This window comes from Anolis carolinensis, chromosome 2, assembly GCF_035594765.1.
Source record: "Anolis carolinensis isolate JA03-04 chromosome 2, rAnoCar3.1.pri, whole genome shotgun sequence".
NCBI lineage: Eukaryota > Metazoa > Chordata > Lepidosauria > Squamata > Dactyloidae > Anolis > Anolis carolinensis.
This window is the reverse complement of record NC_085842.1, coordinates 20,162,637-20,190,452: the sequence shown is the minus strand read 5'-3', so window position 1 is coordinate 20,190,452 and position 27,816 is coordinate 20,162,637. Positions and strand designations below refer to the sequence as shown.

Genomic DNA, 27,816 nt, shown 5'->3' with positions numbered 1-27,816 from the left:
TATTACCCATAAGAAGTAGTGCAAATCAGGACTGTTTTTTTCAAATGATGTATTCTAGAATTTTAATTTATTATTTTATTTTATTTATTCTTGTATTTCGATTAACCTTTTCACCGTTCTTATCTTCTTCTATATATATAAAAGAGTGATGGCATCACGGCAATTCACAAAACAACAAAAGTACAGGCCCCCCAACCTCAAAATTTGACAACACAACCCATCATCCACGCCTCAAGGTTGATACAACAAAAAGAAAATAAAAATAAAGTCCTAATTAGAGGGAGAGCAATAATTTTTTTTATCCAATTGCTGCCAGTTTAGAGGGCTAATCTCTGCCCACTTGGTTGCCTAGCAACCAAGGGACAGCCAGGTTTCAGTTAGGGCACAGGCAGATTTAGGCCTCACTGAGGCTTCTTCCACAGATTATCTAATTTGCACTGGATTATATGGCAGTGTAGACTCAAGGCCCTTCAACACAGCTATATAACCCATTTATAATCTTATATTATCTGCTTTGCACTGGATTATCTTGACTCCACACTACCATATAATCCACTTCAGTGTGCATTTTATACAGCTGTGAAGAAGGGGCCTCAGATAATCCAGTTCTGATCAGATAATATAAGATTATCAATATACAGTAGAGTCTCACTTATCCAATGTAAACAGGCCGGCAGGATAAGTGAATATGTTGGATAATAAGAAGGGATTCAGGAAAAGCCAATTAAACATCAAATTAGGTAATCGTTATACAAATTAAGCACCAAAACATCATGTTATACAACAAATTTGACAGAAAAAGTAGTTCCTTGCGCAGTAATGCTATGTAGTATTTACAGTAGAGTCTCACTTATCCAACACTTGCTTATCCAACGTTCTGGATTATCCAACACATTTTTGTAGTCAATGCTTTCAATATATCGTGATATTTTGGTGCTAAATTCATAAATACAGTAATTACTATATAGCATTACTGTGTACTGAACTACTTTTTCTGTCAAATTTGTTGTATAACATGATGTTTTGGTGCTTAATTTGTAAAATCATAACCTAATTTGATGTTTAATAGGGTTATCCTTAATTCCTCATTATCCAACATATTCGCTTATCCAACGTTCTGCCGGCCCATTTATGTTGGAGTGAGACTCTACTGTACTGTATTTACAAATTTACCACTAAAATATCACAATGAATTTAAAACACTGACTACAAAAACATTATGAAAAGGCAGACTGCGTTGGATAATCCAGAACATTGTATAAGCGAATGTTGGATAAGTGAGATTTTTCTTTAATATGAAATAATTACTGGGATAGAATAATGCAGAACAATATAATCTCTAAAACCAGGACAGTAAATAAACAGGGGAATTCCAGACAGGAAACAATCAGGGCCAGCTAACACCTCCCAACAAAGTATTCCCATCATCAAAGTCTGGCAAATCCTGTTTTCTCAGGGCCACAGACAGTAGAAGCACATAAAATATCGCAAACAACACCACTCTGAAAACAAGGGAATTCCAGACAGGAAACAATCAGGGCCAGCTAACACCTCCCAACAAAGTATTCCCATCATCAAAGTCTGGAAAATCCTCTGTTTTCTCAGGGCCACAGACAGTAGAAGCACATAAAATATCGCAAACAACACCACTCTGAAAACAAGGGAATTCCAGACAGGAAACAATCAGGGCCAGCTAACACCTCCCAACAAAAAATTCACTCAGGGAGGAAACAGCCAGGCTTTAAAGCTGCAAGGCCATTACATCCTAATCATTTTTCCTAATTGCAGCATTCATACTTGCCTCCAACAAACAAAAAAAACCAATCAGAAATATTGTATATTCACAACCTTTAGGAAATAATATCCCCTGATGGCGCAGCATGTTAAAGCGCTGAGCTGCTGAACTTCTGGACCGAAAGGCCACAGGTTTGAATTGGGGGAGCGGAGAGAGCCCCCACTGTTAGCCTCAGCTACTGCCAACCCAGAAGTTTGAAAACATGCAAATGTGAGTGCATCAATAGGTACTGCTCCGGCGGGAAGGTAACGCCGTTCCATGTAGTCATCCCACATGACCTTGGAGGAGTTTACGGACAACGCCGGCTCTTCGGCTTAGAAATGGAGATGAGCACCAACCTCCAGAGTAAGACACGACTGGACTTAATGTCTGGGGAAAACCTTTACCTTTTACCTTAACTACCACAAATTCCTCAATACTTTATTTCCCATACCACCAGACTTCGCCACAGCAACACGTGGCCGGGCACAGCTAGTGTTCTATAAAGTGTTTTATGAATTCCCCTTTCAGTCCCCAAGCTTTCTCTCTGCCTGTTCTTATTTATCCAAGGTGTGCTGCTGAACTTCCCTGTAGATGGATGATGTTCCCCCTGAATTACAAAGGGTTTTCTTGGGGCAAAGAAGGTGGGTTTCCTCTGCCGTGAAGCCTCCTGCACTTTGCGCCCATTGTCGATCTCCCATCCAAGTGCAAACCAAGGCTGACCCTGCTGAGCTCCCCAGATAGATTACATCAACTGCCTTCACGCTATGTAGTCTTAAGGTGCACCCTCTGCCTCCCATTCACTGTTGGGTTTCTGTGGCCACATGAATTGGAAGGGGTCTTTTTAAAGTAAAAAGTAACTCAAAGGTGGCTTTACCCGTTCCTCCTCCGAAACAGAGCCCAGGACACCTGGGGTGTGTTGGGGTCTCCCATCCAAGTACCAACCAGGGCTGACCCTACTTAGCTTCCCAGGGCAGATGGCATCTGGTGCTTTAGGGCATTTGTATTTTTAAAATCTTTGAGTCCCTTTCAATTGTTTATGACTTTTGCCCGTCCTACAGTGAACCTAGCATAGGTTTTCCTGGCAATCTTTGTTTTGCGGGAGGAGTTGCCCTGCCTTCTACAGGGGCTGAGAGAGTGTGACGTGCCCAAGGTCACTGAGTTGAGTTTCACAGCTGAGTGGAGATTTGAACCCTGGTCCCACTTCTGAAATCCTTCCCAAATATTCACTCCCCACACATTTGTCCCAACTGGAGGCTCCCTAAGATCACACACTTCCTACCCCAGGCTTTCGGCAAGAGCTTTGGAGTTCATGCTCAGCCCCTGGTTACGGCCAAGACTGATGCTCAGCTCAAGACAGAACTTCCTATGAGAACTACATCAGGCGGAGGCATTTAGACCAAAGAGCATTTGTGGCGGGACGAGGGTGAACGAGAGGTGGATCTCCATTCCGGCTGAAAGACTGAGGCGTGAGAAAAGAACTACAAATCACCTAATTTGAAATGTGGCACCCGTTTTCGGTATATTAGATTTGCTATTGGGCATCAATAGCAAATCCAGTGTGAACCATCACTAGAAGTCTCAAAGGCCAATATGGAGAAGATGATTCACTGGAAAAGACAGCTATACTTGGTGCATAGAAAGTTGAGAGGAAAAGGGGAAGGCCGCATGACTAAGGGCCCTTCTACGTTACAAAACATGAAGTGCAGATTTGATAAATGTGGATTTGATATTATGTGTGGGTATGAATGAACCGAATGGAAGATGAATGAATGAGAGCTACATTTTGGAGACACCAGTCTAAAATATTAAGGCCTACAATGACTTACTACCTGCTTGCTGAACTGTGATTAAAAGCTGCTCTTGAGAGCTGAAGTAGTTGACCTGCCTGGTCGTCTGTGATAAGAACAGTGACAATGATAAGAGCAATGTTTACATCAAGTTGAGGAAACATTTATAACTATTAAGAAGGAAGTCAACACAAGGCCAACACCAATGAAGAAGAGTCAACATCTGGGCAGGAAACTGAGATGGAGCCAGGATGGAAGATGTCGATCATTCATTTACAACCTTAGGACAACATCAGCAAAATATTGCTATATAGGTGACCTTATGACGATCCAGAAAGTGTGACAGACAGCAGCGCTGTTCACTCGCCATGCTCAGTGGAGATGGAGTATGGGAAAGTGGCAGATTTCCAGGGAAGCAGTCTGGTCCCTTTTGGGGCCTCCTTTTCTCATGGGAAGAGGAAGGAGTGCATTCTGGAGTCACGATATGCGTTGCAGAGAGGCAGTTCTGCTGTATGGAAATAGGGGTCTGATCCTTGGCATTGTTCTTAGGGAAAAAAGATCAATATTGGAGTTTTGCGTTGGCAGCTGCAGGAAAAGCAGGGCCTGGCCTAAGCATGTGCTTCTCCAAGGAGGGAGGAAAGAGATGGTACTATTTGTATGCATGAAGATGGATACATGTACCTGTGTGTGAATGCTGAGGGAAAATGTAACCTCTCCCTTTGTTCGTTTGTTAGCCAATCTAACTGTTGTTTGTGAATCCAATGTAGTTGCAGCCTCCCAACACTCTGAGGAACCATGAACTGGCCCTCTGCTTAAAAGGTTTGAGGATGGCTGGTATAGGGTGTTCCTTTTTAAGATGCCACTAGACTGTCCGTTCCATTCGTTGAAAGGACTAACAGCCATGCCAGCATCCAGCAAATGTTGATTTTTGTGTGGCATCTTCTCTCACCATGGATTCTCTGACGTAAGGTCGGGCTAGTCGTTTTGCTAAAGCCCTTCCTGCAATCTGATTAGGAGTATGGTTTCCCTCTGGTGTGGATTCTCTTATGTCTGACAAAGGTCGACCCGTTGCTGAAACTCTTATTGCATTCTGTACATTTCTAAAGCTTCCCCCCAGTGTGAATGTTCTGGTGTTTTTTGAGATACTCACTCCGACCAAAGCATTTCCCACACTCCAAGCACTGATAGGGCTTCTCTCTGGTGTGGATTCTCTTATGTCTGACAAAGGTGGACCGGTCATTGAAACTCTTTCCACACTCTAGACATTTATAGGGCTTCTCCCCAGTGTGAATCTTCTTGTGTTTATGGAGACTGGCCTTCTGACCAAAGCATTTCCCACACTCCAAGCACTGATACGGCTTCTCCCCAGTGTGGATTCTCTTATGGGAAGTAAGGTGTGAACTCCGACCAAAGCATTTCCCACACTCCAAGCACTGATACGGCTTCTCCCCAGTGTGAATTTTCTGGTGTTTATAGAGATTGGCCTTCTGACCAAAGCATTTCCCACACTCCAAGCACTGATACGGCTTCTCCCCTGTGTGGATTATCTGGTGTGACTTAAGATGGGCCCTCTTCTTCTTCCCTTTTGGGATCCTTGGATGGTTCATCTCACCAAGTTTCGAATTCATACACTTTCTCCTACTACGAACACTGGAGAAAGCGGTCCCCTTTTTTTCTTCCTCGCTTTCCTGCTGGATTGAGATTTCGTGGGAGTCTCCCACCTGAAAGGGGAAGGACTTTTCTTCCGGCTCTTCTGTGAGACTTCCATCTTGGCTCCAAAAATTCTCCTTCAATGCTTCACACTCTGTTCTCTCTGAGGAATCCTCACCTGGTTGCCTCTCATTCTCACTTTTCCTTTCATCGCCTGTTGGAAATAGAGCAGAAAGCAAATTAAGACCATTTTGACCATGAAAATTTCATAGCCTGAGAAAGTTTCTGAACTTTGAATAAGAGTCAAAAGAAAAATTGAAACCTATATCGATTTTCTATTTTTCATTTCCTTCTGTTCCTCACACAACATAACATTCTGCGGTTCAACAAGCTTCATTATATTCAGATTTTTTACTTCAATGCCCAGAACTGGATATAATAATTCAGGTGAAAATTGACCAGTGATGATGAGAATTTCCATGCCAGGGTCTGCCCATGCAGTCCCTTGACTTACCTCTAGAAAGGGAAACGTTGGCCTTCCAGATACTACAACTTTCAATCTTTGCTAGCAAAGTAGCACAGCAGCTTGGAGCCCCATGTACCTGGCAGACTCTGGGGCTTAGACTATCTAAAGGTCTAAGGCTGTGGTTCTTAACCCAAAGGGTGCTCACCAATGCTTCCTCTTCATGCTGGAAAGAAGTGACAAGTGGAGTGCCATAAGCAGGGTCCTGTTCTGGGTCTCGTTCTGTTCAACATCTTTATTAATAACTTAAATAAAGGCATGATCATCACGTTTGCAGATTACACCAAAATGGGGGGGGGGGGGGGGGGGAGAGAACTAATACTAGAGAAGACAGGAGCCGAATCCAAAATAATCTGAGCAGATTACAGGGATGGGCCAAAACTAATAAAATGAATTTCAACAGGGACAAATGCAAGAGACACCATTTAGGCAGAAAAAATGAAATGCAAAGATACAGAATGGGGGATACTTGGCTCAACAGATCTTGGGGTCCTCGTGAGCCAACAATGTGATGTGGCTGCTTAAAAAGCCAATGGGATTTTGGCCTGCATAAATAGGAGTCTAGTGTCTAGATCCAGGGAAGTCATGCTCCCCCTCTATTCTGCCTTGGTTAGACCAGATCTGGAATCACACTGTCTTCAGTTCTTGGTACCACAATTGAAGGGAGATGTTTCCAGAGGAGGTCGACTAAAATGATCAAGGGTCTGTTGAACAAGCCCTAAGAGGAGTGGCTTAAAGACCTGGACATGTTTAGCCTGCAGAAGAGAAGGTTGAGAGGAGACATGATCAGGGCCACATATAAATATGTGAGGGGAAGCCATAGGGAGGAGGGAGTAAGATTGTTTTCTGCTGCTCTGGAGACCAGGAACCATAGCTTCAAATTACAGGAAAGGAGATTCCACCTGAACGTTAGGAAGAACTTCCTAACTTTGAGAGCTGTTCAGCAGTGGAACTCTCTGCCCCAGAGTAAGGTGGAGTAGCCTTCTTTAGAGGCCTTTAAAAAGAGGCTGGGTAGCCATCTGTCAGGGGTGCTTTGAATGCAATTTTCTTGCTTCTTGCCAAGGTGTTGGACTGGATGGCACACGAGGTCACTTCCAACTCTATGATTCTAAGGGAAGGCCCTACTCAGGGGAAGAAGCAGCCACAGTGCTGTGGTTAGTCTAGGAAAAACATCCCCAACATCCAAGGAAACAAACAGCCCGTTCTTCGTACCCAAGGGTCCAGTATCCCCATCGTCATCTTCCTCTTTGGTCTCCACACTAAACTCCTTCTGCTCCATCTCAGGCAGGGCTTGGACACCTTCAGGGGAACCCACCGTCTCCTCTTCCTCTAACGGCATCTAAAACATTGATCACTTGTTAATCTAATGTAGATCTCACCTATATGGCTTTCCTCTGCTCTACACAGTCCTCAAAGTATTTGTGAGGTAGGTCAGTGCCAGAGAAAATAACTGGCCCAGGATCACACAATGAGTTTAATGGTCCAGAAGGGACCTGAACTCAGACCTCACAAGTCACAATCCCACATTAAACCTGGGCATTTGATGAGGGCTGTATTTGCTCTTTGCAGTGCACTCCTCACCCACACTCTATTTCAACTTTTCTTAAAGTAAAATCTCATGGGCATTTGTGAGGCCATTTTGCCATGTTTTTCTCCTTCCATTACTGTTTTGGGCACAAAAGAGGCCTTTTCAGAATCACAAAATAAACTGAGAGTTAAATATTAGGGCAGAGGGGATTCTGGGAGACCTAAGAAAGCTCAAAGACAGCTCCATACAGTCTAAATTCAGTTACTGCTACCCTGGCTAGATAAGTCAAGAAGACCTGCTGGAGCCTTGCACAAAGCAGCCCTTTGGGCAGCCTGGAACCCAATGAACGGTCTTCACCTGGTTTGCCTGCCTCTTGGCCTCTCGCTGCTTCTTGAGGAAGTACTCCGCCAAGGCCACCGCCTGGGAGCAAGTCTCTGGACCACATTCCTTGACCCAGGCCTCTATCTCTGGAGGCAGGACAGCCAAGAACTGCTCCAAGACCAGCAGCTCCAGGATCTGCTCCTTCGAATGCCTTTCAGCTTTCAGCCACCGGCAACACAGTTCCTGAAGCTGTCGATAAGCCTCTCTCGGCCCCTCGGCCTCTCGGTAGCGGAAACGCCGGAAACACTGCCGCACTTTTTCCCGCCGCATGGCATCCTTGTGCAAGATGGCGGCCTTCACTTTCCCATAATCCTCCCTGCCTTCGGCCTCCAGGCCGGTGAAGGCCCGCTTGGCCTCTCCGCTCAATGCTGGCAGGAGCCGGGGCACCCACTCTTCCTTGGACCACCGGCAGGCTTGGGCCACTTGCTCAAAGGAGGCCAGGAAGGCTTTGGCGTCGTCCCACGGCTCCTCCCTCGACTGAGAGGTGCCCCAGTTTGGGTGAGGGCCTTCCAAGCTCTTCAGGAACTCTTGCCATTGGGTTTCCCACTGCTGAAGCGAGTTGTCAGGTTCCTGTTTCACCTCCATTTGTCTCCTTTGCAGGAATGCCTCCGTCGTCCCAACATGGCAGCTCCCTCTCACTTCCCATGACACCTGCCTTGGTATAAGACTTGTAAGGTCTTCTCGGGTCTCCATTTTCATCCTCGGACAATACTAGCCTGAAATGCTGGGAAATGGTAGAGTCTACTGCGGCAATCTAAACATACACCTGGAGCTTACCGCCTGGAAAACTGAAAGAAAAAAGAAGAAGATTATACAACATTCAGTTTTTAAAGAGGAAGAGTAAAGAAAGCAAAGATGCAGGGCTGGAATGGAACTGGTCTTTAAATAGGGAACCATGAAAAGGTTAAAACAGTACACTCTGACTACTGCATCCATGGGGCAAACTTTCCTGAATTTACTGCAAAACAGGAAAGTATGGATTATAGCAAACCTTATTGAAATGAAAGGCTCTGTCAGCACAAAGCTGTCCTGGAGAACGTAGGCCAGGAATGTCAAGCCCATTTTCATCAAGGGCCACATCAGCTTCATGGTTGCCTTCAAATAGCCATTGAAAACTGGAGCCATGAGGAGTGGCCTCCAAAATGGAGAAGAACATTGCTATAGGAATGATAGCTCTCCCAGTGAGCGGCAACTGTCATTTTGAAAGTAGCAGCCATTTTGAAAACTGGAGCCGAAAGGTGATGCCTCCAAAATGGAGAAGAACATTGCTATAGGACCAGGCTTTAGCACAGCAAGCTGTAATACATCTTGCAACTAGAAGGTTGAGAGTTCGAAGCCCAGGTCAGTGTGAGCTCCTGACCTTTAGCCCAGCTTCTGCCTACTTAACAATTTGAAAACAAATGTGAGTTGATAAATAGGAACTGCATTAAAAGGGAGGTGTTTAGGCTCTGCATTTGGTCAGAAAACAGGAGGAAGATTATGAAGAAAGAAAGCTCTTCGGCAGGGAGATGGAGTGACAGAACCGCCCAGTGGCCGGATCCAAGCACAGTCTCCAAAGATGCTGAAAGATCAACGTTTTTGTTATTATCCCTCTTTTCCTCCCATAATTGGAACCTAAAGCAGCCCACGACTTTAAAAAACTAAACAACTAAAAAGAAGCAAAAATGCATTTTAATATAGAATTAAACTACAGTAGAGTCTCGCTTATCCAGCATAAACAGGCCAGCAGAACATTGGATAATAAGGAGAGAATAAGGAAAAGCCTATTAAACATCAAATTATGTTATGATTTTACAAATGAAGCAGCAGCACATGATGTTTTGCAAGAGGCCTGCCCCTTGTTTGGGAGCGTGGCTGCACTTGTGTTGTTGTTGGGTGTGTTGGCGCACTGCGCGTTGCTGCCTAGAGAAACAGTGGTGGATCCGGGGAGGAGGCCGACTGCGTTGGATAATACAGAATGTTGGATGAGCAAAGTCTGGATAAGCGAGACTCTCCTGTAGTCACGATAATCGAGGGTATGTTTACACTGCGAGTGAATGCAGTTCGGTGCCCCTTTTAACTGCCAGGCTCAAGGCTATGGAATCAGGGCAGCTGTAGTTTGGGGAGGCACCAGCACTCTCTGGCAGAGAAGGGAAAGGCCTTGGAAAACTGCAACTCCCAGGATCCCCCAGGCAGGGTCAGGGGTGTGAACCGCATTCCTTCTCCAGTGGAGATGAACCCAGGACCCTCCCCTTCCCGCCCTCCGGCTCTCCCTCATCCTGCTCCAAAGGAGGAGATGAAACATTTCCCATCAGATTCACCTTTCCTGTCCTTCCCCTGCCTTCCCTCACTTTCTTCCCTCCGGCTTATTCCCCCTAAACCCAGGAACTCCGCCTCAGGCGTTTCTCCTTTTCCTCCAAAATCCTCCCAGAAAGAAAAGCCAAAGGCACGAGTTTCCCAAGAAGCCGCGTTTGGAGGAGAAGCCGGACCAGGAAGAGTACGACACGGGTCACATCCGCCCAAAACAAAACACCGCAGGAAGTCCTCTCTAGCCACCTGTAGGTCCACATCTCGGAGGTTTGCCTTCAAGCCGCCTCTGGTCCTCCAGGGTTTGGACTTCAACTCCCAGAAGCCTCCGCTCCCTTGGACAAGAATGCCTGGAAGAGCCGAGCCTGGGAAACACGTGGGTTTTGAAGCTGAGAGGAAATGCTTTTTTAACGGGGAGGAAATTCCTCTGACAAAGTTTTAATAAAGTTCTTTCCCCACGTTACCCATAAGAAGTAGTGCAAATCAGGTCTGCTTTTTTCAAATTATGTGTTCTAGATTTTTTATCTATTATTTTGTTTTATTTATTCTTGCATTTCGATTAACCTCTCCATCGTTCTTGTTCTATGAAATGTTTTATAACTTCCTCCTTCGTCGTCCTTTCAGTCCCCAGGCTTTCAGCTTGTTCTTTATCCTGCTGATCTTGCCTGGAGATGGATGTTGTTCCCCTGAATTGCAAAGGGGTTTCTGGGGCAACGAAGGTGGGTTTCCTCTGCCGTGAAGCCTCCTGCACTTTGGACCCCTTCTCGGTCTCCCATCCAAGTGCAAACCAAGGCTGACCCTGCTTAACTCCCAAGATAGACCACATCAACTGCCTTCAGGGTATTTAGTCTTAAGGTGCTTCATGTGCCTTCTTCTGTTCACTGGTGGGTTTCTGTGGCCCCATGAATCACGAGGGGTCTTCTTAGGTCAGGAGTAACTCAGAGGTGGTCTCAACAGTTCCTCCTCTGAGATACAGCCCAGGACACTTGGGGTGTGTTGGGGTCTCCCATCCAAGTACCAACCAGGGCTGACCCTGCTTAGCTTCCCAGGGCAGATGGCATCTGGTGCTTTAGGGCATTTGTATTTTTAAAATCTTTGAGTCCCTTCCAATTGTTTATGACTTTTGCCCATCCTACAGTGAACCTAGCATAGGTTTTCCTGGCAATCTTTATTTTGCGGGAGGAGTTGCCCTGCCTTCTACAGGGGCTGAGAGAGTGTGATTTGCCCAAGGTCACTGACTTGAGTTTCACAGCTGAGTGGAGATTTGAACCCTGGTCCCACTTCTGAAATCCTTCCCAAATATTCACTCCCCACACATTTGTCCCAACTGGAGGCTCCCTAAGATCACACACTTCCTACCCCAGGCTTTCGGCAAGAGCTTTGGAGTTCATGCTCAGCCCCTGGTTACGGCCAAGACTGATGCTCAGCTCAAGACAGAACTTCCTATGAGAACTACATCAGGCGGAGGCATTTAGACCAAAGAGCATTTGTGGCGGGAGGGGGTGAACGAGAGGTGGATCTCCAGTGTGGCTGAAAGACTGAGGCGTGAGAAAAGAACTACAAATCACCTAATTTGAAATGTGGCACCCGTTTTCGGTATATTAGATTTGCTATTGGGCATCAATAGCAAATCCAGTGTGAACCATCACTAGAAGTCTCAAAGGCTAATATGGAGATGGCGATTCACTGGAAAAGACAGCTATACTTGGTGCATAGAAAGTTGAGAGGAAAATGGGAAGGCCGCATGACTAAGGGCCCTTCTACGTTACAAAACATGAAGTGCAGATTTGATAAATGTGGATTTGATATTATGTGTGGGTATGAATGAACCAAATGGAAGATGAATGAATGAGAGCTACATTTTGGAGACACCAGTCTAAAATATTAAGGCCTACAATGACTAACTACCTGCTCGCTGAACTGTAATTAAAAGCTGCTAATGAGAGCTGAAGTAGTTGACCTGCCTGGTCATCTGTGATAAGAACAGTGACAATGATAAGAGAAATGTTTACATCAAGTTGAGGAAACATTTATAACTATTAAGAAGGAAGTCAACACAAGGCCAACACCAATGAAGAAGAGTCAACATCTGGGCAGGAAACTGAGATGGAGCCAGGATGGAAGATGTCTATCATTCATTTACAACCTTAGGACAACATCAGCAAAATATTGCTATATAGGTGACCTTATGACAATCCAGAAAATGTGACAGACAGCAACGATGTTCACTCGCCATGCTCAGTGGAGATGGAGTATGGGAAAGTGGCAGATTTCCAGGGAAGCAGTCTGGTCCCTTTTGGGGCCTCCTTTTCTCATGGGAAGAGGAAGGAGTGCATTCTGGAGTCACGATATGCGTTGCAGAGAGTCAGTTCTGCTGTATGGAAATAGGGGTCTGATCCTTGGCATTGTTCTTAGGGAAAAAAGATCCATTTTGGAGTTTTGTGCTGGCAGCTGCAGGAAAAGCAGGGCCTGGCCTAAGCAGGTGCTTCTCCAAGGAGGGAGAAAAGAGATAGTAATATTTGTATGCATGAAGATGGATACATGTACCTGTGTGTGAATGCTGAGGGAAAATGTAACCTCTCCCTTTGTTCGTTTGTTAGCCAATCTAACTGTTGTTTGTGAATCCAAGGTAGTTGCAGCCTCCCAACACTCTGAGGGACCATGAACTGGCCCTCTGCTTAAAAGGTTTGAGGATGGCTGGTATAGGGTGTTCCTTTTTAAGATGCCAATAGACTGTCCATTCCATTCATTGAAAGGACTAATACAGCCATGCCAGCATTCAGCAAATGTTGATTTTTGTGTGGCATATTCTCTCTCCATAGATTCTCTGATGTAAAGTTAGGCTAGTAGTTTAGCTAAAGCCCTTCCTGCAATCCTCTGGTGTGGATTCTCTTATGTCTGACAAAGGTCGACCCGTTGCTGAAACTCTTATTGCATTCTGTACATTTCTAAAGCTTCCCCCCAGTGTGAATGTTCTGGTGTTTCTTGAGATACTCACTCCGACCAAAGCATTTCCCACACTCCAAACACTGATAGGGCTTCTCTCTGGTGTGGATTCTCTTATGTCTGACAAAGGTGGACTGGTCAATGAAACTCTTTCCACACTCTAGACATTTATAGGGCTTCTCCTCAGTGTGAATCTTCTGGTGTTTATGGAGATTGGCCTTCTGACCAAAGCATTTCCCACACTCCAAGCACTGATGCGGCTTCTCTGCAGTGTGAATCGTCTGGTGTTTCTTGAGATGGGCACTCTGACCAAAGCATTTCCCACACTCCAAGCACTGATACGGCTTCTCCCCAGTGTGGATTCTCTTATGGGAAGTAAGGTGTGAACTCCGACCAAAGCATTTCCCACACTCCAAGCACTGATACGGCTTCTCCCCAGTGTGAATTTTCTGGTGTTTATGGAGATTGGCCTTCTGACCAAAGCATTTCCCACACTCCAAGCACTGATACGGCTTCTCCCCTGTGTGGATTATCTGGTGTGACTTAAGATGGGCCCTCTTCTTCTTCCCTTTTGGGATCCTTGGATGGTTCATCTCACCAAGTTTCGAATTCATACATTTTCTCCTACTACGAACACTGGAGAAAGCGGTCCCCTTTTTTTCTTCTTCACTTTCCTGCTGGATTGAGATTTCGTGGGAGTCTCCCACCTGAAAGGGGAAGGACTTTTCTTCCGGCTCTTCTGTGAGACTTCCGTCTTGGCTCCAAAAATTCTCCTTCAATGCTTCACACTCTGTTCTTTCTGGGGAATCCTCACCTGGTTGCCTCTCATTCTCACTTTTCCTTTCATCGCCTGTTGGAAATAGAGCAGAAGGCAAATTAAGGCCCATTTTCACCATGAAAATTTCATAGCCTGAGAAAGTTTCTGAACTTTGAATAAGAGTCAAAAGAAAAATTGAAACCTATATCGATTTTCTATTTTTCATTTCCTTCTGTTCCTCACGCAACATAACATTCTGTGGTTCAACAAGCTTCATTATATTTATTCAGATTTTTTACTTTGATGCCCAGAACTGGATACAATCATTCAGGTGAAGATTGACCATTGAGGATGAGGATTTCCATGCCAGGGGTCTGCCCATGCAGTCCCTTGACTTACCTCAGGAAAGGGAAACCTTGGCCTTCCAGATACTACAACTTTCAATCTTTTCTAGCAAAGTAGCACAGCAGCTTGGAGCCCCATGTACCTGGCAGACTCTGGGGCTTAGACTATCAAAAGATCTAAGGCTGTGGTTCTCAACCTTTTGGTCCCCAGGTGTTTTGGCCTACAACTCCCAGAAATCCCAGCCAATTTACCAGCTGTTAGGATTTCTGGGAAATGAAGGCCAAAATATCTGGGGACTCACAGGTTGAGAACGACTGGTCTAAGGTTAAGTGAACAAACCCAAAGGGTGCTCACCAATGCTTCCTCTTCATGGTGGAAAGAAGTGACAAGTGGAGTGCCATAAGCAGGGTTCCGCCCTGGACCCGGTTCTGTCCAACAACTTTCTTGATAACTTAAATGAAGGTATGGTCATCATGTTTGCAGATGACACCAAATTGGGAGGGGGAGCTAATACTAGAGAGGAGCAGAATCCAAAACAATCTGAACAGATTAGAGGGATGGGCCAAAGCTAACAAAATGAACTTCAACAGGGAAAAATGCAAGAGACCCCACTTAGGCAGAAAAAATGAAATGCAAAGAGACAGAATGGGGGATACTTGGCACAACAGATCTTGGGGTCCAGGAACCATAGCTTCAAATTACAGATACTACAACTTTCAATCTTTGCTAGCAAAGTAGCACAGCAGATTGGAGCCCCATGTACCTGGCAGACTCTGGGGCTTAGACTATCTAAAGGTCTAAGGCTGTGGTTCTTAACCTTTGGGTCCCCAGGCCAGTTTACCAGCTGTTAGGATTTCTGGGAACTGAAGGCCAAAATATCTGGGGACTCACAGGTTGAGAACCACTAGTCTAAGGTTAAGTGAACAAACCCAAAGGGTGCTCACCAATGCTTCCTCTTCGTGCTGGAAAGAAGTTATAAGTGGAGTGCCATAATCAGGGTCCTGTTATGGGTCTGGTTCTGTTCAACATCTTTATTGATAACTTAAATAAAGGCATGATCATCACGTATGCAGATGACGCCAAATTGGGAGGGAGAACTAATACTAGAGGAGACAGGAGCCGAATCCAAAACAATCTGGAGGAGGAGGGAGTAAGATTGTTTTCTGCTGCTCTGGAGACCAGGAACCATAGCTTCAAATTACAGGAAAGGAGATTCCACCTGAACATTAGGAAGAACTTCCTAACTTTGAGAGCTGTTCAGCAGTGGAACACTCTGCCCCAGAGTAAGGTGGAGTAGCCTTCTTTAGAGGCCTTTAAACAGAGGCTGGATAGCCATCTATCAGGGGTGCTTTGTATGCAATTTTCCTGCTTCTTGCCAGGGGGTTAGATTGGATAGCCCATAAGGTCCCTTCCAACTCTATGATTCTAAGGGAAGACCTTACTCAGGGGGAGAAGCAGCCACAGTGCTGTGGTTAGTCTAGGAAAAACATCCCCAACATCCAAGGAAACAAACAGCCCGTTCTTCGTACCCAAGTGTCCAGTATCCCCATCATCATCTTCCTCTTTGGTCTCCACACTAAACTCCTTCTGCTCCGTCTCAGGCAGGGCTTGGCCACCTTCAGGGGAACCCACCGTCTCCTCTTCCTTTAACAGCACCTAAAACATGGATCACTTGTTAACCTAATGTAGATCTCACCTATATGGCTTTCCTCTGCTCTACATAGTCCTCAAAATATTTGTGAAGTAGGTCAGTGCCAGAGAAAATAACTGGCCCAGGATCACACAATGAGTTTAACGGTCCAGAAGGGACCTGAACCCAGACCTCACAAGTCACAATCCCACATTAAACCTACTGCCTGAGCATTTGATGGGGGCTGTATTTGCTCTTTGCAGGGCACTCCTCACCCACACTCTATTTCAACTTTTCTTAAAGTAAAATCTCATGGGCATTTGTGAGGCCATTTTGCCATGTTTTTTTCATTCCATGACTGTTTTGGGCACAAAAGCGGCCTTTTCAGAATCACAAAATAAACTGAGAGTTAAATATTAGGGCAGAGGGGATTCTGGGAGACCTAAGAAGGCTCAAAGACAGCTCCATACAGTCTAAATTCAGTTACTGCTACCCTGGCTAGAGAAGTGAAGAAGACCTATTGGAGCCTTGCACAAAGCAGCCCTTCGGGAAGCCTGGAACCCAATGAACGGTCTTCACCTGGTTTGCCTGCCTCTTGGCCTCTCGCTGCTTCTGGAGGAAGTCCTCCGCCAAGGCCACTGCCTGGGAGCAAGTCTCTGGACCACATTCCTTGACCCAGGACTCTATCTCTGGAGGCAGGACAGCCAAGAACTGCTCCAAGACCAGCAGCTCCAGGATCTGCTCCTTTGAATGCCTTTCAGCTTTCAGCCACCGGCAACACAGTTCCTGGAGCTGGCCATAAGCCCCTCTCGGCCCCTCGGCCTCTTGGTAGCGGAAACGCCGGAAACACTGCCGCACTTCTTCCCGCCGCATGGCATCCTTGTGCAAGATGGCGGCCTTCACTTTCCCATAATCCTCCCTGCCTTCGGTCTCCAGGCCGGTGAAGGCCTGCTTGGCCTCTCCGCTCAATGCTGGCAGGAGCCGGGGCACCCACTCTTCCTTAGGCCACCGGCAGGCTTGGGCCACTTGCTCAAAGGAGGCCAAGAAGGCTTTGGCGTCGTCCCACGGCTCCTCCCTCGACTGAGAGGTGCCCCAGTTTGGGTGAGGGCCTTCCACGCTCTTCAGGAACTCCTGCCATTGGGTTTCCCATTGCTGAAGCGAGTCTTTTTCAGGCTCCTGTTTCACCTCCTTTGGTGTGCTTTGCAAGAATGCCTCCGTCGTCCCAACTTGACAGCTCCCTCTCACTTCCTGTGACAACTGCTTTGGTATATGACTTGTAAGGTCTTCTCGGGTCTCCATTTTCATCCTCGGACAATACCAGCCTGAAATGGTGGGAAATTCTAGAGTCTACTGCAGCAGTCTAAACATCTGCCTGGAGCTTACCACCTGGAAAACTGAAAGAAAAAAGAGTATTATACAACATTCAGTTTTTAAAAGAGGAAGAGTTGTGAAAGCAAAGATGCAGGGCTGGAATGGAACTGGTCATTGAATAGGGGCCGGGCTGTGGCGCAGCTGTTGAGCAGCTGCCTTAAATCACTCTGACCATGAGGTCATGAGTTCGAGGCCAGCCCGTGGCGGGGTGAGCACCCGTCAATTAAAAATAAAAAATAGCCCCTGCTCGTTGCTGACCTAGCAACCCGAAAGATAGTTGCATCTATCAAGTAGGAGATAAGGTACCACTTATAAGTGGGGAGGCAAGATTAACTAATTTACGACCTGGAATGAGGAAGTGCCGTCAGTGTGGATGATGAAGCAGCTGCTCCCCCCTGTGGCCAGAATCGAACATCCCCTCAGAAGAAGGTTAACTTGCCTCTGCGTGTGTGTCTCTCAGTCTCTGTTTGATGTGTTTATGGGCATTGAATGTTTGCCCTATGTGTGTTATAATGTGATCCGCCCTGAGTCCCCTTCGGGGTGAGAAGGGCGGAATATAAATACTGTAAATAAATAAATAAATAAATAATAGGGAATCATGAAAAGGTTAAAACAGTACACTCTGACCAATGTATCCATGGGGCATACTTTCCTGAATTTACTGCAAAAACAGGAAATTATGGATTATAGCAAACCTTATTGAAATGAAAGGCTCTGCCAGCACAAAGCTGTCCTGGAGAACCTAGGCCAGGAATGTCAAGCCCATTTTCATCAAGGGCCACATCAGCTTCATGGTTGCCTTCAAATGGCCATTGAAAACTGGAGCTCTGAGGAGTGGCCTCCAAAATGGAGGAGAACATTGCTATAGCAAAGGTAGCTCTCCCAGTGAGTGGCACCAATCATTTTGAAGGTAGTAGCCATTTTGAAAACTGGAGCTGAGAAGCGATGCCTCCAAAATGGGCCGGGCTTTAGCACAGCAAACTGCAATAAACCTTGCAACCAGAAGATTGATATTTGAAAGCCCGGGTCAGTGTGAGCTCCTGACCTTTAGCCCAGCTTCTGCCTACTTAACAATTTGAAAACAAATGTGAGTTGATAAATAGGAACTGCATTAAAAGGGAGGTGTTTAGGCTCTGCATTTGGTCAGAAAACAGGAGGAAGATTATGAAGAAAGAAAGCTCTTCGGCAGGGAGATGGAGTGACAGAACCACCCAGTGGCCGGATCCAAGCACAGTCTCCAAAGATGCTGAAAGATCAACGTTTTTGTTATTGTTGCTCTTTTCCTCCCATAATTGGAACCTAAAGCAGCCCACGACTTTAAAAAACTAGACAACTAAAAAGAAGCAAAAATGCATTTTAATATAGAATTAAACTACAGTAGAGTCTCGCTTATCCAGCATAAACAGGCCAGCAGAACATTGGATAATAAGGAGAGATTAAGGAAAAGCCTATTAAACATATAATTATGTTATGATTTTACAAATGAAGCAGCAGCACATGATGTTTTGCAAGAGGCCTGCCCCTTGTTTGGGAGCGTGGCCGCACTTGTGTTGCTGTTGGGTGTGTTGGCGCACTGCGCGTTGCTGCCTAGAGAAACAGCAGAGGATCAGGGGAGGAGGCCGACTGCGTTGGATAATACAGAATGTTGGAAGAGTGAAGGCTGGATAAGCGAGACTCTACTGTAGTCACAACAATCGAGGGTATGTTTACACTGCGAGTGAATGCAGTTCGGTGCCCCTTTTAACTGCCAGGCTCAAGGCTATGGAATCAGGGCAGCTGTAGTTTGGGGAGGCACCAGCACTCTCTGGCAGAGAAGGGAAAGGCCTTGGAAAACTGCAACTCCCAGGATCCCCCAGGCAGGGTCAGGGGTGTGAACCGCATTCCTTCTCCAGTGGAGATGAACCCAGGACCCTCCCCTTCCCGCCCTCCGGCTCTCCCTCATCCTGCTCCAAAGGAGGAGATGAAACATTTCCCATCAGATTCACCTTCCCTGTCCTTCCCCTGCCTTCCCTCACCTTCCTCCCTCCGGTTTCTTCCCTCTAAACCCAGGAACTCCGCCTCAGGCGTTTCTCCTTTTCCTCCAAAATCCTCCCAGAAAGAAAAGCCAAAGGCACGAGTTTCCCAAGAAGCCGCGTTTGGAGGAGAAGCCGGACCAGGAAGAGGGGACACGGGCCACATCCGCCCAAAACAAAACACCGCAGGAAGTCCTCTCTAGCCACCTGTAGGTCCACATCTCGGAGGTTTGCCTTCAAGACGCCTCTGGTCCTCCAGGGTTTGGACTTCAACTCCCAGAAGCCTCCGCTCCCTTGGACAAGAATGCCTGGAAGAGCCGAGCCTGGGAAACACGTGGGTTTTGAAGCTGAGAGGAAATGCTTTTTTAACGGGGAGGAAATTCCTCTGACAAAGTTTTAATAAAGTTCTTTCCCCACGTTACCCATAAGAAGTAGTGCAAATCAGGTCTGCTTTTTTCAAATTATGTGTTCTAGATTTTTTATCTATTATTTTGTTTTATTTATTCTTGCATTTCGATTAACCTCTCCATCGTTCTTATGTTCTATGAAATGTTTTATAACTTCCTCCTTCGTCGTCCTTTCAGTCCCCAGGCTTTCAGCTTGTTCTTTATCCTGCTGATCTTGCCTGGAGATGGATGTTGTTCCCCTGAATTGCAAAGGGGTTTCTGGGGCAAAGAAGGTGGGTTTCCTCTGCCGTGAAGCCTCCTGCACTTTGGACCCCTTCTCGGTCTCCCATCCAAGTGCAAACCAAGGCTGACCCTGCTTAACTCCCAAGATAGACCACATCAACTGCCTTCAGGGTATTTAGTCTTAAGGTGCTTCATGTGCCTTCTTCTGTTCACTGGTGGGTTTCTGTGGCCCCATGAATCACGAGGGGTCTTCTTAGGTCAGGAGTAACTCAGAGGTGGTCTCAACAGTTCCTCCTCTGAGATACAGCCCAGGACACTTGGGGTGTGTTGGGGTCTCCCATCCAAGTACCAACCAGGGCTGACCCTGCTTAGCTTCCCAGGGCAGATGGCATCTGGTGCTTTAGGGCATTTGTATTTTTAAAATCTTTGAGTCCCTTCCAATTGTTTATGACTTTTGCCCATCCTACAGTGAACCTAGCATAGGTTTTCCTGGCAATCTTTATTTTGCGGGAGGAGTTGCCCTGCCTTCTACAGGGGCTGAGAGAGTGTGACTTGCCCAAGGTCACTGAGTTGAGTTTCACAGCTGAGTGGAGATTTGAACCCTGGTCCCACTTCTGAAATCCTTCCCAAATATTCACTCCCCACACATTTGTCCCAACTGGAGGCTCCCTAAGATCACACACTTCCTACCCCAGGCTTTCGGCAAGAGCTTTGGAGTTCATGCTCAGCCCCTGGTTACGGCCAAGACTGATGCTCAGCTCAAGACAGAACTTCCTATGAGAACTACATCAGGCGGAGGCATTTAGACCAAAGAGCATTTGTGGCGGGAGGGGGTGAACGGGAGGTGGATCTCCAGTGTGGCTGAAAGAATGAGACGTGAGAAAAGAACTACAAATCACCTAATTTGAAATGTGGCACCCGTTTTCGGTATATTAGATTTGCTATTGGGCATCAATAGCAAATCCAGTGTGAACCATCACTAGAAGTCTCAAAGGCTAATATGGAGATGGCGATTCACTGGAAAAGACAGCTATACTTGGTGCATAGAAAGTTGAGAGGAAAATGGGAAGGCCGCATGACTAAGGGCCCTTCTACGTTACAAAACATGAAGTGCAGATTTGATAAATGTGGATTTGATATTATGTGTAGGTATGAATGAACCGAATGGAAGATGAATGAATGAGAGCTACATTTTGGAGACACCAGTCTAAAATATTAAGGCCTACAATGACTTACTACCTGCTTGCTGAACTGTGATTAAAAGCTGCTCTTGAGAGCTGAAGTAGTTGACCTGCCTGGTCGTCTGTGATAAGAACTGTGACAATGATAAGAGCAATGTTTACATCAAGTTGAGGAAACATTTATAACTATTAAGAAGGAAGTCAACACAAGGCCAACACCAATGAAGAAGAGTCAACATCTGGGCAGGAAACTGAGATGGAGCCAGGATGGAAGATGTCGATCATTCATTTACAACCTTAGGACAACATCAGCAAAATATTGCTATATAGGTGACCTTATGACGATCCAGAAAGTGTGACAGACAGCAGCGCTGTTCACTCGCCATGCTCAGTGGAGATGGAGTATGGGAAAGTGGCAGATTTCCAGGGAAGCAGTCTGGTCCCTTTTGGGGCCTCCTTTTCTCATGGGAAGAGGAAGGAGTGCATTCTGGAGTCACGATATGCGTTGCAGAGAGGCAGTTCTGCTGTATGGAAATAGGGGTCTGATCCTTGGCATTGTTCTTAGGGAAAAAAGATCAATATTGGAGTTTTGCGTTGGCAGCTGCAGGAAAAGCAGGGCCTGGCCTAAGCATGTGCTTCTCCAAGGAGGGAGGAAAGAGATGGTAATATTTGTATGCATGAAGATGGATACATGTACCTGTGTGTGAATGCTGAGGGAAAATGTAACCTCTCCCTTTGTTCGTTTGTTAGCCAATCTAACTGTTGTTTGTGAATCCAATGTAGTTGCAGCCTCCCAACACTCTGAGGAACCATGAACTGGCCCTCTGCTTAAAAGGTTTGAGGATGGCTGGTATAGGGTGTTCCTTTTTAAGATGCCACTAGACTGTCCGTTCCATTCGTTGAAAGGACTAACACAGCCATGCCAGCATCCAGCAAATGTTGATTTTTGTGTGGCATCTTCTCTCACCATGGATTCTCTGACGTAAGGTCGGGCTAGTCGTTTTGCTAAAGCCCTTCCTGCAATCTGATTAGGAGTATGGTTTCCCTCTGGTGTGGATTCTCTTATGTCTGACAAAGGTCGACCCGTTGCTGAAACTCTTATTGCATTCTGTACATTTCTAAAGCTTCCCCCCAGTGTGAATGTTCTGGTGTTTCTTGAGATACTCACTCCGACCAAAGCATTTCCCACACTCCAAGCACTGATAGGGCTTCTCTCTGGTGTGGATTCTCTTATGTCTGACAAAGGTGGACCGGTCATTGAAACTCTTTCCACACTCTAGACATTTATACGGCTTCTCCCCAGTGTGAATATTCTGGTGTGACGTGAGGTTGCCCTTCTGACCAAAGCATTTCCCACACTCCAAGCACTGATACGGCTTCTCCCCAGTGTGGATTCTCTTATGGGAAGTAAGGTGTGAACTCCGACCAAAGCATTTCCCACACTCCAAGCACTGATACGGCTTCTCCCCAGTGTGAATTTTCTGGTGTTTATAGAGATTGGCCTTCTGACCAAAGCATTTCCCACACTCCAAGCACTGATACGGCTTCTCCCCTGTGTGGATTATCTGGTGTGACTTAAGATGGGCCCTCTTCTTCTTCCCTTTTGGGATCCTTGGATGGTTCATCTCACCAAGTTTCGAATTCATAGACTTTCTCCTACTACGAACACTGGAGAAAGCAGTCCCCTTTTTTTCTTCTTCACTTTCCTGCTGGATTGAGATTTCGTGGGAGTCTCCCACCTGAAAGGGGAAGGACTTTTCTTCCGGCTCTTCTGTGAGACTTCCATCTTGGCTCCAAAAATTCTTCTTCAATGCTTCACACTCTGGTCTTTCTGGGGAATCCTCACCTGGTTGCCTCTCATTCTCACTTTTCCTTTCATCGCCTGTTGGAAATAGAGCAGAAAGCAAATTAAGACCCATTTTCACCATGAAAATTTCATAGCCTGAGAGTTTCTGAACTTTGAATAAGAGTCAAAAGAAAAATTGAAACCTATATCGATTTTCTATTTTTCATTTCCTTCTGTTCTTCACACAACATAAAATTCTGTGGTTCAACAAGCTTCATTATATTCAGATTTTTTACTTCAATGCCCAGAACTGGATATAATAATTCAGGTGAAAATTGACCAGTGTTGATGAGAATTTCCATGCCAGGGGTCTGCCCATGCAGTCCCTTGACTTACCTCAGGAAGGGAAACATTGGCCTTCCAGATACTACAACTTTCAATCTTTGCTAGCAAAGTAGCACAGCAGATTGGAGCCCCATGTACCTGGCAGACTCTGGGGCTTAGACTATCTAAAGGTCTAAGGCTGTGGTTCTTAACCTTTGGGTCCCCAGGTGTTTTGGCCTACAATTCCCAGAAATCCCAGCCAGTTTACCAGCTGTTAGGATTTCTGGGAACTGAAGGCCAAAATATCTGGGGACTCACAGGTTGAGAACCACTAGTCTAAGGTTAAGTGAACAAACCCAAAGGGTGCTCACCAATGCTTCCTCTTCGTGCTGGAAAGAAGTGACAAGTGGAGTGCCATAATCAGGGTCCTGTTATGGGTCTGGTTCTGTTCAACATCTTTATTGATAACTTAAATAAAGGAATGACCATCACGTTTGCAGATGACGCCAAATTGGGAGGGAGAACTAATACTAGAGAAGACAGGAGCCGAATCCAAAACAATCTGGAGGAGGAGGGAGTAAGATTGTTTTCTGCTGCTCTGGAGACCAGGAACCATAGCTTCAAATTACAGGAAAGGAGATTCCACCTGAACATTAGGAAGAAATTCCTAACTTTGAGAGCTGTTCAGCAGTGGAACACTCTGCCCCAGAGTAAGGTGGGGTAGCCTTCTTTGGAGGCCTTTAAACAGAGGCTGGATAGCCATCTATCAGGGGTGCTTTGTATGCAATTTTCCTGCTTCTTGCCAGGGGGTTAGATTGGATGGCCCATGAGGTCCCTTCCAACTCTATGATTCTAAGGGGAAGACCTTACTCAGGGGGAGAAGCAGCCACAGTGCTGTGGTTAGTCTAGGAAAAACATCCCCAACATCCAAGGAAACAAACAGCCCGTTCTTCGTACCCAAGTGTCCAGTATCCCCATCATCATCTTCCTCTTTGGTCTCCACACTAAACTCCTTCTGCTCCATCTCAGGCAGGGCTTGGACACCTTTAGGGGAACCCACCGTCTCCTCTTCCTCTAACGGCACCTAAAACATTGATCACTTGTTAACCGAATGTATATCTCACCTATATGGCTTTCCTCTGCTCTACACAGTCCTCAAAGTATTTGTGAGGTAGGTCAGTGCCAGAGAAAATAACTGGCCCAGGATCACACAATGAGTTTAATGGTCCAGAAGGGACCTGAACCCAGACCTCACAAGTCACAATCCTACATTAAACCTACTGGCTGGGCATTTGATGAGGGGTGTATTTGCCCTTTGCAGTGCACTCCTCACCCACACTCTATTTCAACTTTTCTTAAAGTAAAATCTCATGGGCATTTGTGAGGCCATTTTGCCATGTTTTTCTCCTTCCATTACTGTTTTGGGCACAAAAAAAAGAGGCCTTTTCAGAATCACTAAATAAACTGAGAGTTAAATATTAGGGCAGAGGGGATTCTGGGAGACCTAAGAAGGCTCAAAGACAGCTCCATACAGTCTAAATTCAGTTACTGCTACCCTGGCTAGATGAGTCAAGCCTTGCACAAAGCAGCCCTTTGAGAAGCCTGGAACCCAATGAACGGTCTTCACCTGGTTTGCCTGCCTCTTGGCCTCTCGCTGCTTCTGGAGGAAGTCCTCCGCCAAGGCCACTGCCTGGGAGCAAGTCTCTGGACCACATTCCTTGACCCAGGCCTCTATCTCTGGAGGCAGGACGTCCAAGAACTGCTCCAAGACCAGCAGCTCCAGGATCTGCTCCTTTGAATGCCTTTCAACTTTCAGCCACCGGCAACACAGTTCCTGAAGCTGTCCATAAGCCTCTCTCGGCCCCTCGGCCTCCCGGTAGCGGAAACGCCGGAAACACTGCCGCACTTCTTCCCGCCGCATGGCATCCTTGTGCAAGATGGCGGCCTTCACTTTCCCATAATCCTCCCTGCCTTCGGCCTCCAGGCCGGTGAAGGCCCGCTTGGCCTCTCCGCTCAATGCTGGCAGGAGCCAGGGCACCCACTCTTCCTTGGGCCACCGGCAGGCTTGGGCCACTTGCTCAAAGGAGGCCAGGAAGGCTTTGGCGTCGTCCCACGGCTCCTCCCTCGACTGAGAGGTGCCCCAGTTTGGGTGAGGGCCTTCCACACCCTTCAGGAACTCTTGCCATTGGGTTTCCCACTGCTGAAGCGAGTTGTCAGGTTCCTGTTTCACCTCCATTGGTCTCCTTGGCAGGAATGCCTCCGTCGTCCCAACATGGCAGCTCCCTCTCACTTCCCATGACACCTGCCTTGGTATAAGACTTGTAAGGTCTTCTCGGGTCTCCATTTTCATCCTCGGACAATACTAGCCTGAAATGCTGGGAAATGGTAGAGTCTACTGCGGCAATCTAAACATACACCTGGAGCTTACCGCCTGGAAAACTGAAAGAAAAAAGAAAAAGATTATACAACATTCAGTTTTTAAAGAGGAAGAATAAAGAAAGCGAAGATGCAGAGCTGGAATGGAACTGGTCTTTAAATAGGGAACCATGAAAAGGTTAAAACAGTACACTCTGACTACTGCATCCATGGGGCAAACTTTCCTGAATGTACTGCAAAACAGGAAAGTATGGATAATAGCAAACCTTATTGAAATGAAAGGCTCCGCCAGCCCAAAGCTCTCCTGGAGAACCTAGGCCAGGAATGTCAAGCCTATTTTCATCAAGGGACACATCAGCTTCATGGTTGCCTTTAAATGGCCATTGAAAACTGGAGCCATGAGGAGTGGCCTCCAAAATGGAGATGAACATTGCTATAGGAATGATAGCTCTCCCAGTGAGCGGCAACTGTCATTTTGAAAGTAGCAGCCATTTTGAAAACTGGAGCCGAAAGGTGATGCCTCCAAAATGGAGAAGAACATTGCTATAGGACCAGGCTTTAGCACAGCAAGCTGTAATACATCTTGCAACTAGGTTGAGAGTTCGAAGCCCAGGTCAGTGTGAGCTCCTGACCTTTAGCCCAGCTTCTGCCTACTTAACAATTTGAAAACAAATGTGAGTTGATAAATAGGAACTGCATTAAAAGGGAGGTGTTTAGGCTCTGCATTTGGTCAGAAAACAGGAGGAAGATTATGAAGAATGAAAGCTCTTCGGCAGGGAGATGGAGTGACAGAACCGCCCAGTGGCCGGATCCAAGCACAATCTCCAAAGATGCTGAAAGATCTACGTTTTTGTTATTATCCCTCTTTTCCTCCCATAATTGGAACCCAAAGCAGCCCATGACTTAAAAAAACCCAGACAACTAAAAAGAAGCAAAAATACATTTTAATATGGAATTAAACTACAGTAGAGTCTCACTTATCCAACATAAACGGGGCAGCAGAACACTGGATATGCAAAAATGTTGGATAATAAGGAGGGATTAAGGAAAAGCTTTTAAACATCAAATTATGTTATGATTTTACAAATGAAGCAGCAGCACATGATGTTTTGCAAGAGGCCTGCCCCTTATTTGGGAGCGTGGCCGCACTTGTGTTGCTGTTGGGTGTGTTGGCGCACTGCGCGTTGCTGCCTAGAAAAACAGCAGTGGATCAGGGGAGGAGGCCGACTCTGTTGGATAATACAGAACGTTGGATGAGCGAAGGCTGGATATGCGAGACTCTCCTGTAGTCACAATAATCGAGGGTATGTTTACACTGGTGAGGGAATGCAGTCTGGTGCCCCTTTTAACGGCCAGGCTCAAGGCTATGGAATCAGGGCAGCTGTAGTTTGGGGAGGAAGACCTTTGCAACTCCCAGGATCCCCTGCATGGGGCGGGAAAGAAGGAAACAGGGCCCACCAGACCCGCCTGCCCTCCCTTCCCCTGCCTTCCCTCACCTTCCTCCCTCCGGTTTCTTCCCTTTAAACCCAAGAACTCCGCCTCAGGTGTTTCTCCTTTTCCTCCAAAATCCTCCCAGAAAGAAAAGCCAAAGGCACGAGTTTCCCAAGAAGCCGCTTTTGGAGGAGAAGCCGGACCAGGAAGAGGAGGACACAGCCCACATCCGCCCAAAACAAAACACCGCAGGAAGTCCTCTCTAGCCACCTGTAGTTCCAGATCTCGGAGGTTAGCCTTCAAGTCGCCTCTGGTCCTCCAGGCTTTGGACTTCAACTCCCAGAAGCCTCCGCTCCCTTGGACAAGAATGCCTGGAAGAGCCGGGCCTGGGAAACACGTGGGTTTGGAAGCTGAGATGGAACTCTTTTTTAACGGGGAGAAAATTCCTCTGACCAGGTTTTAATAAAGTACTTTCCCCATGTTATCCATAAGAAGAAGTGCAAATCAGGACTGGTTTTTTCCAATTATGTGTTCTAGACTTTTTATCTATTATTATGTTTTATTTATTCTTGTATTTTGATTAAACTCTCCATCGTTCTTATGTTCTATAAAGTCTTTTATAAATTCCTCTTTCATCGTCCTTTCAGTCCCCAGGCTGTCAGCTTGTTCTTTATCCAAGGTGAAGACTGAAGACCTCCATCATCACAGCCTGCGAAGAAACCATTGGATACCAAACTAAGAAACATCAAGACTGGTTTGATGATAACGACAAAGAGATCCAACAGCTAATTGATAACAAAAGGAAAGCCTTCCAAACATGGCAGAGAGACACCAACTGTGCTGCCAAGAGAAAGATCTATGCCAGTGCAAAAGCTGAGGTCCAAAGAAGGACCAGAGAACTCAAGAACATCTGGTGGACAAAGAAGGCTGAAGAAATCCAACACCTTGCAGATACCCATGACGCTCAGGGATTTTTCAATGCCACAAAGATCATCTACGGACCAAGAAACCATGGCATACAGCCCCTACGCTCATCAGATGGAACCAAAATTCTGAAGGACAAAACATTGATTGCACTACATTGGAAAGAGCACTA

The 27,816-nt window shown here is 46.2% G+C and overlaps 3 protein-coding genes across 4 annotated transcripts; all 3 read right to left on the bottom strand.

The window, feature by feature from the left end:
* Positions 1 to 3,711: 3,711 nt before the first annotated feature.
* On the bottom strand, positions 3,712 to 10,141 carry LOC103280882 (zinc finger and SCAN domain-containing protein 31). 2 transcript variants are annotated; one of them, XM_062973471.1, is made up of 4 exons: positions 9,947 to 10,141; positions 7,623 to 8,434; positions 6,950 to 7,076; positions 3,712 to 5,428 (listed from the first exon to the last, which is right to left on the bottom strand). In XM_062973471.1, exons 2-4 carry the CDS (start codon positions 8,343 to 8,345, stop codon positions 4,665 to 4,667), a joined length of 1,614 nt encoding a protein of 537 aa, XP_062829541.1. In that variant the 5' UTR covers positions 8,346 to 8,434; positions 9,947 to 10,141; the 3' UTR covers positions 3,712 to 4,664. The 2 variants fall into 2 exon arrangements, with proteins under 2 accessions (XP_062829541.1, XP_062829542.1); XM_062973472.1 differs by having other exon boundaries at positions 9,977 to 10,141.
* Positions 10,142 to 11,945: 1,804 nt separating this feature from the next.
* Positions 11,946 to 24,010, bottom strand: LOC134297020 (zinc finger and SCAN domain-containing protein 31-like). Its single transcript, XM_062973464.1, has 5 exons — positions 23,871 to 24,010; positions 18,997 to 22,685; positions 16,190 to 17,004; positions 15,510 to 15,636; positions 11,946 to 13,728 (listed from the first exon to the last, which is right to left on the bottom strand). The coding sequence occupies exons 3-5, from the start codon at positions 16,913 to 16,915 to the stop codon at positions 12,881 to 12,883; spliced, it is 1,701 nt and encodes a 566-aa protein (XP_062829534.1). The 5' UTR covers positions 16,916 to 17,004; positions 18,997 to 22,685; positions 23,871 to 24,010; the 3' UTR covers positions 11,946 to 12,880.
* LOC134295839 (uncharacterized) lies at positions 19,021 to 27,106 on the bottom strand. Its single transcript, XM_062969296.1, has 5 exons — positions 26,786 to 27,106; positions 24,469 to 25,352; positions 23,871 to 23,997; positions 22,650 to 22,685; positions 19,021 to 19,316 (listed from the first exon to the last, which is right to left on the bottom strand). Exons 2-5 carry the CDS (start codon positions 25,261 to 25,263, stop codon positions 19,021 to 19,023), a joined length of 1,254 nt encoding a protein of 417 aa, XP_062825366.1. The 5' UTR covers positions 25,264 to 25,352; positions 26,786 to 27,106.
* Between the last annotated feature and the right edge of the window lie 710 nt (positions 27,107 to 27,816).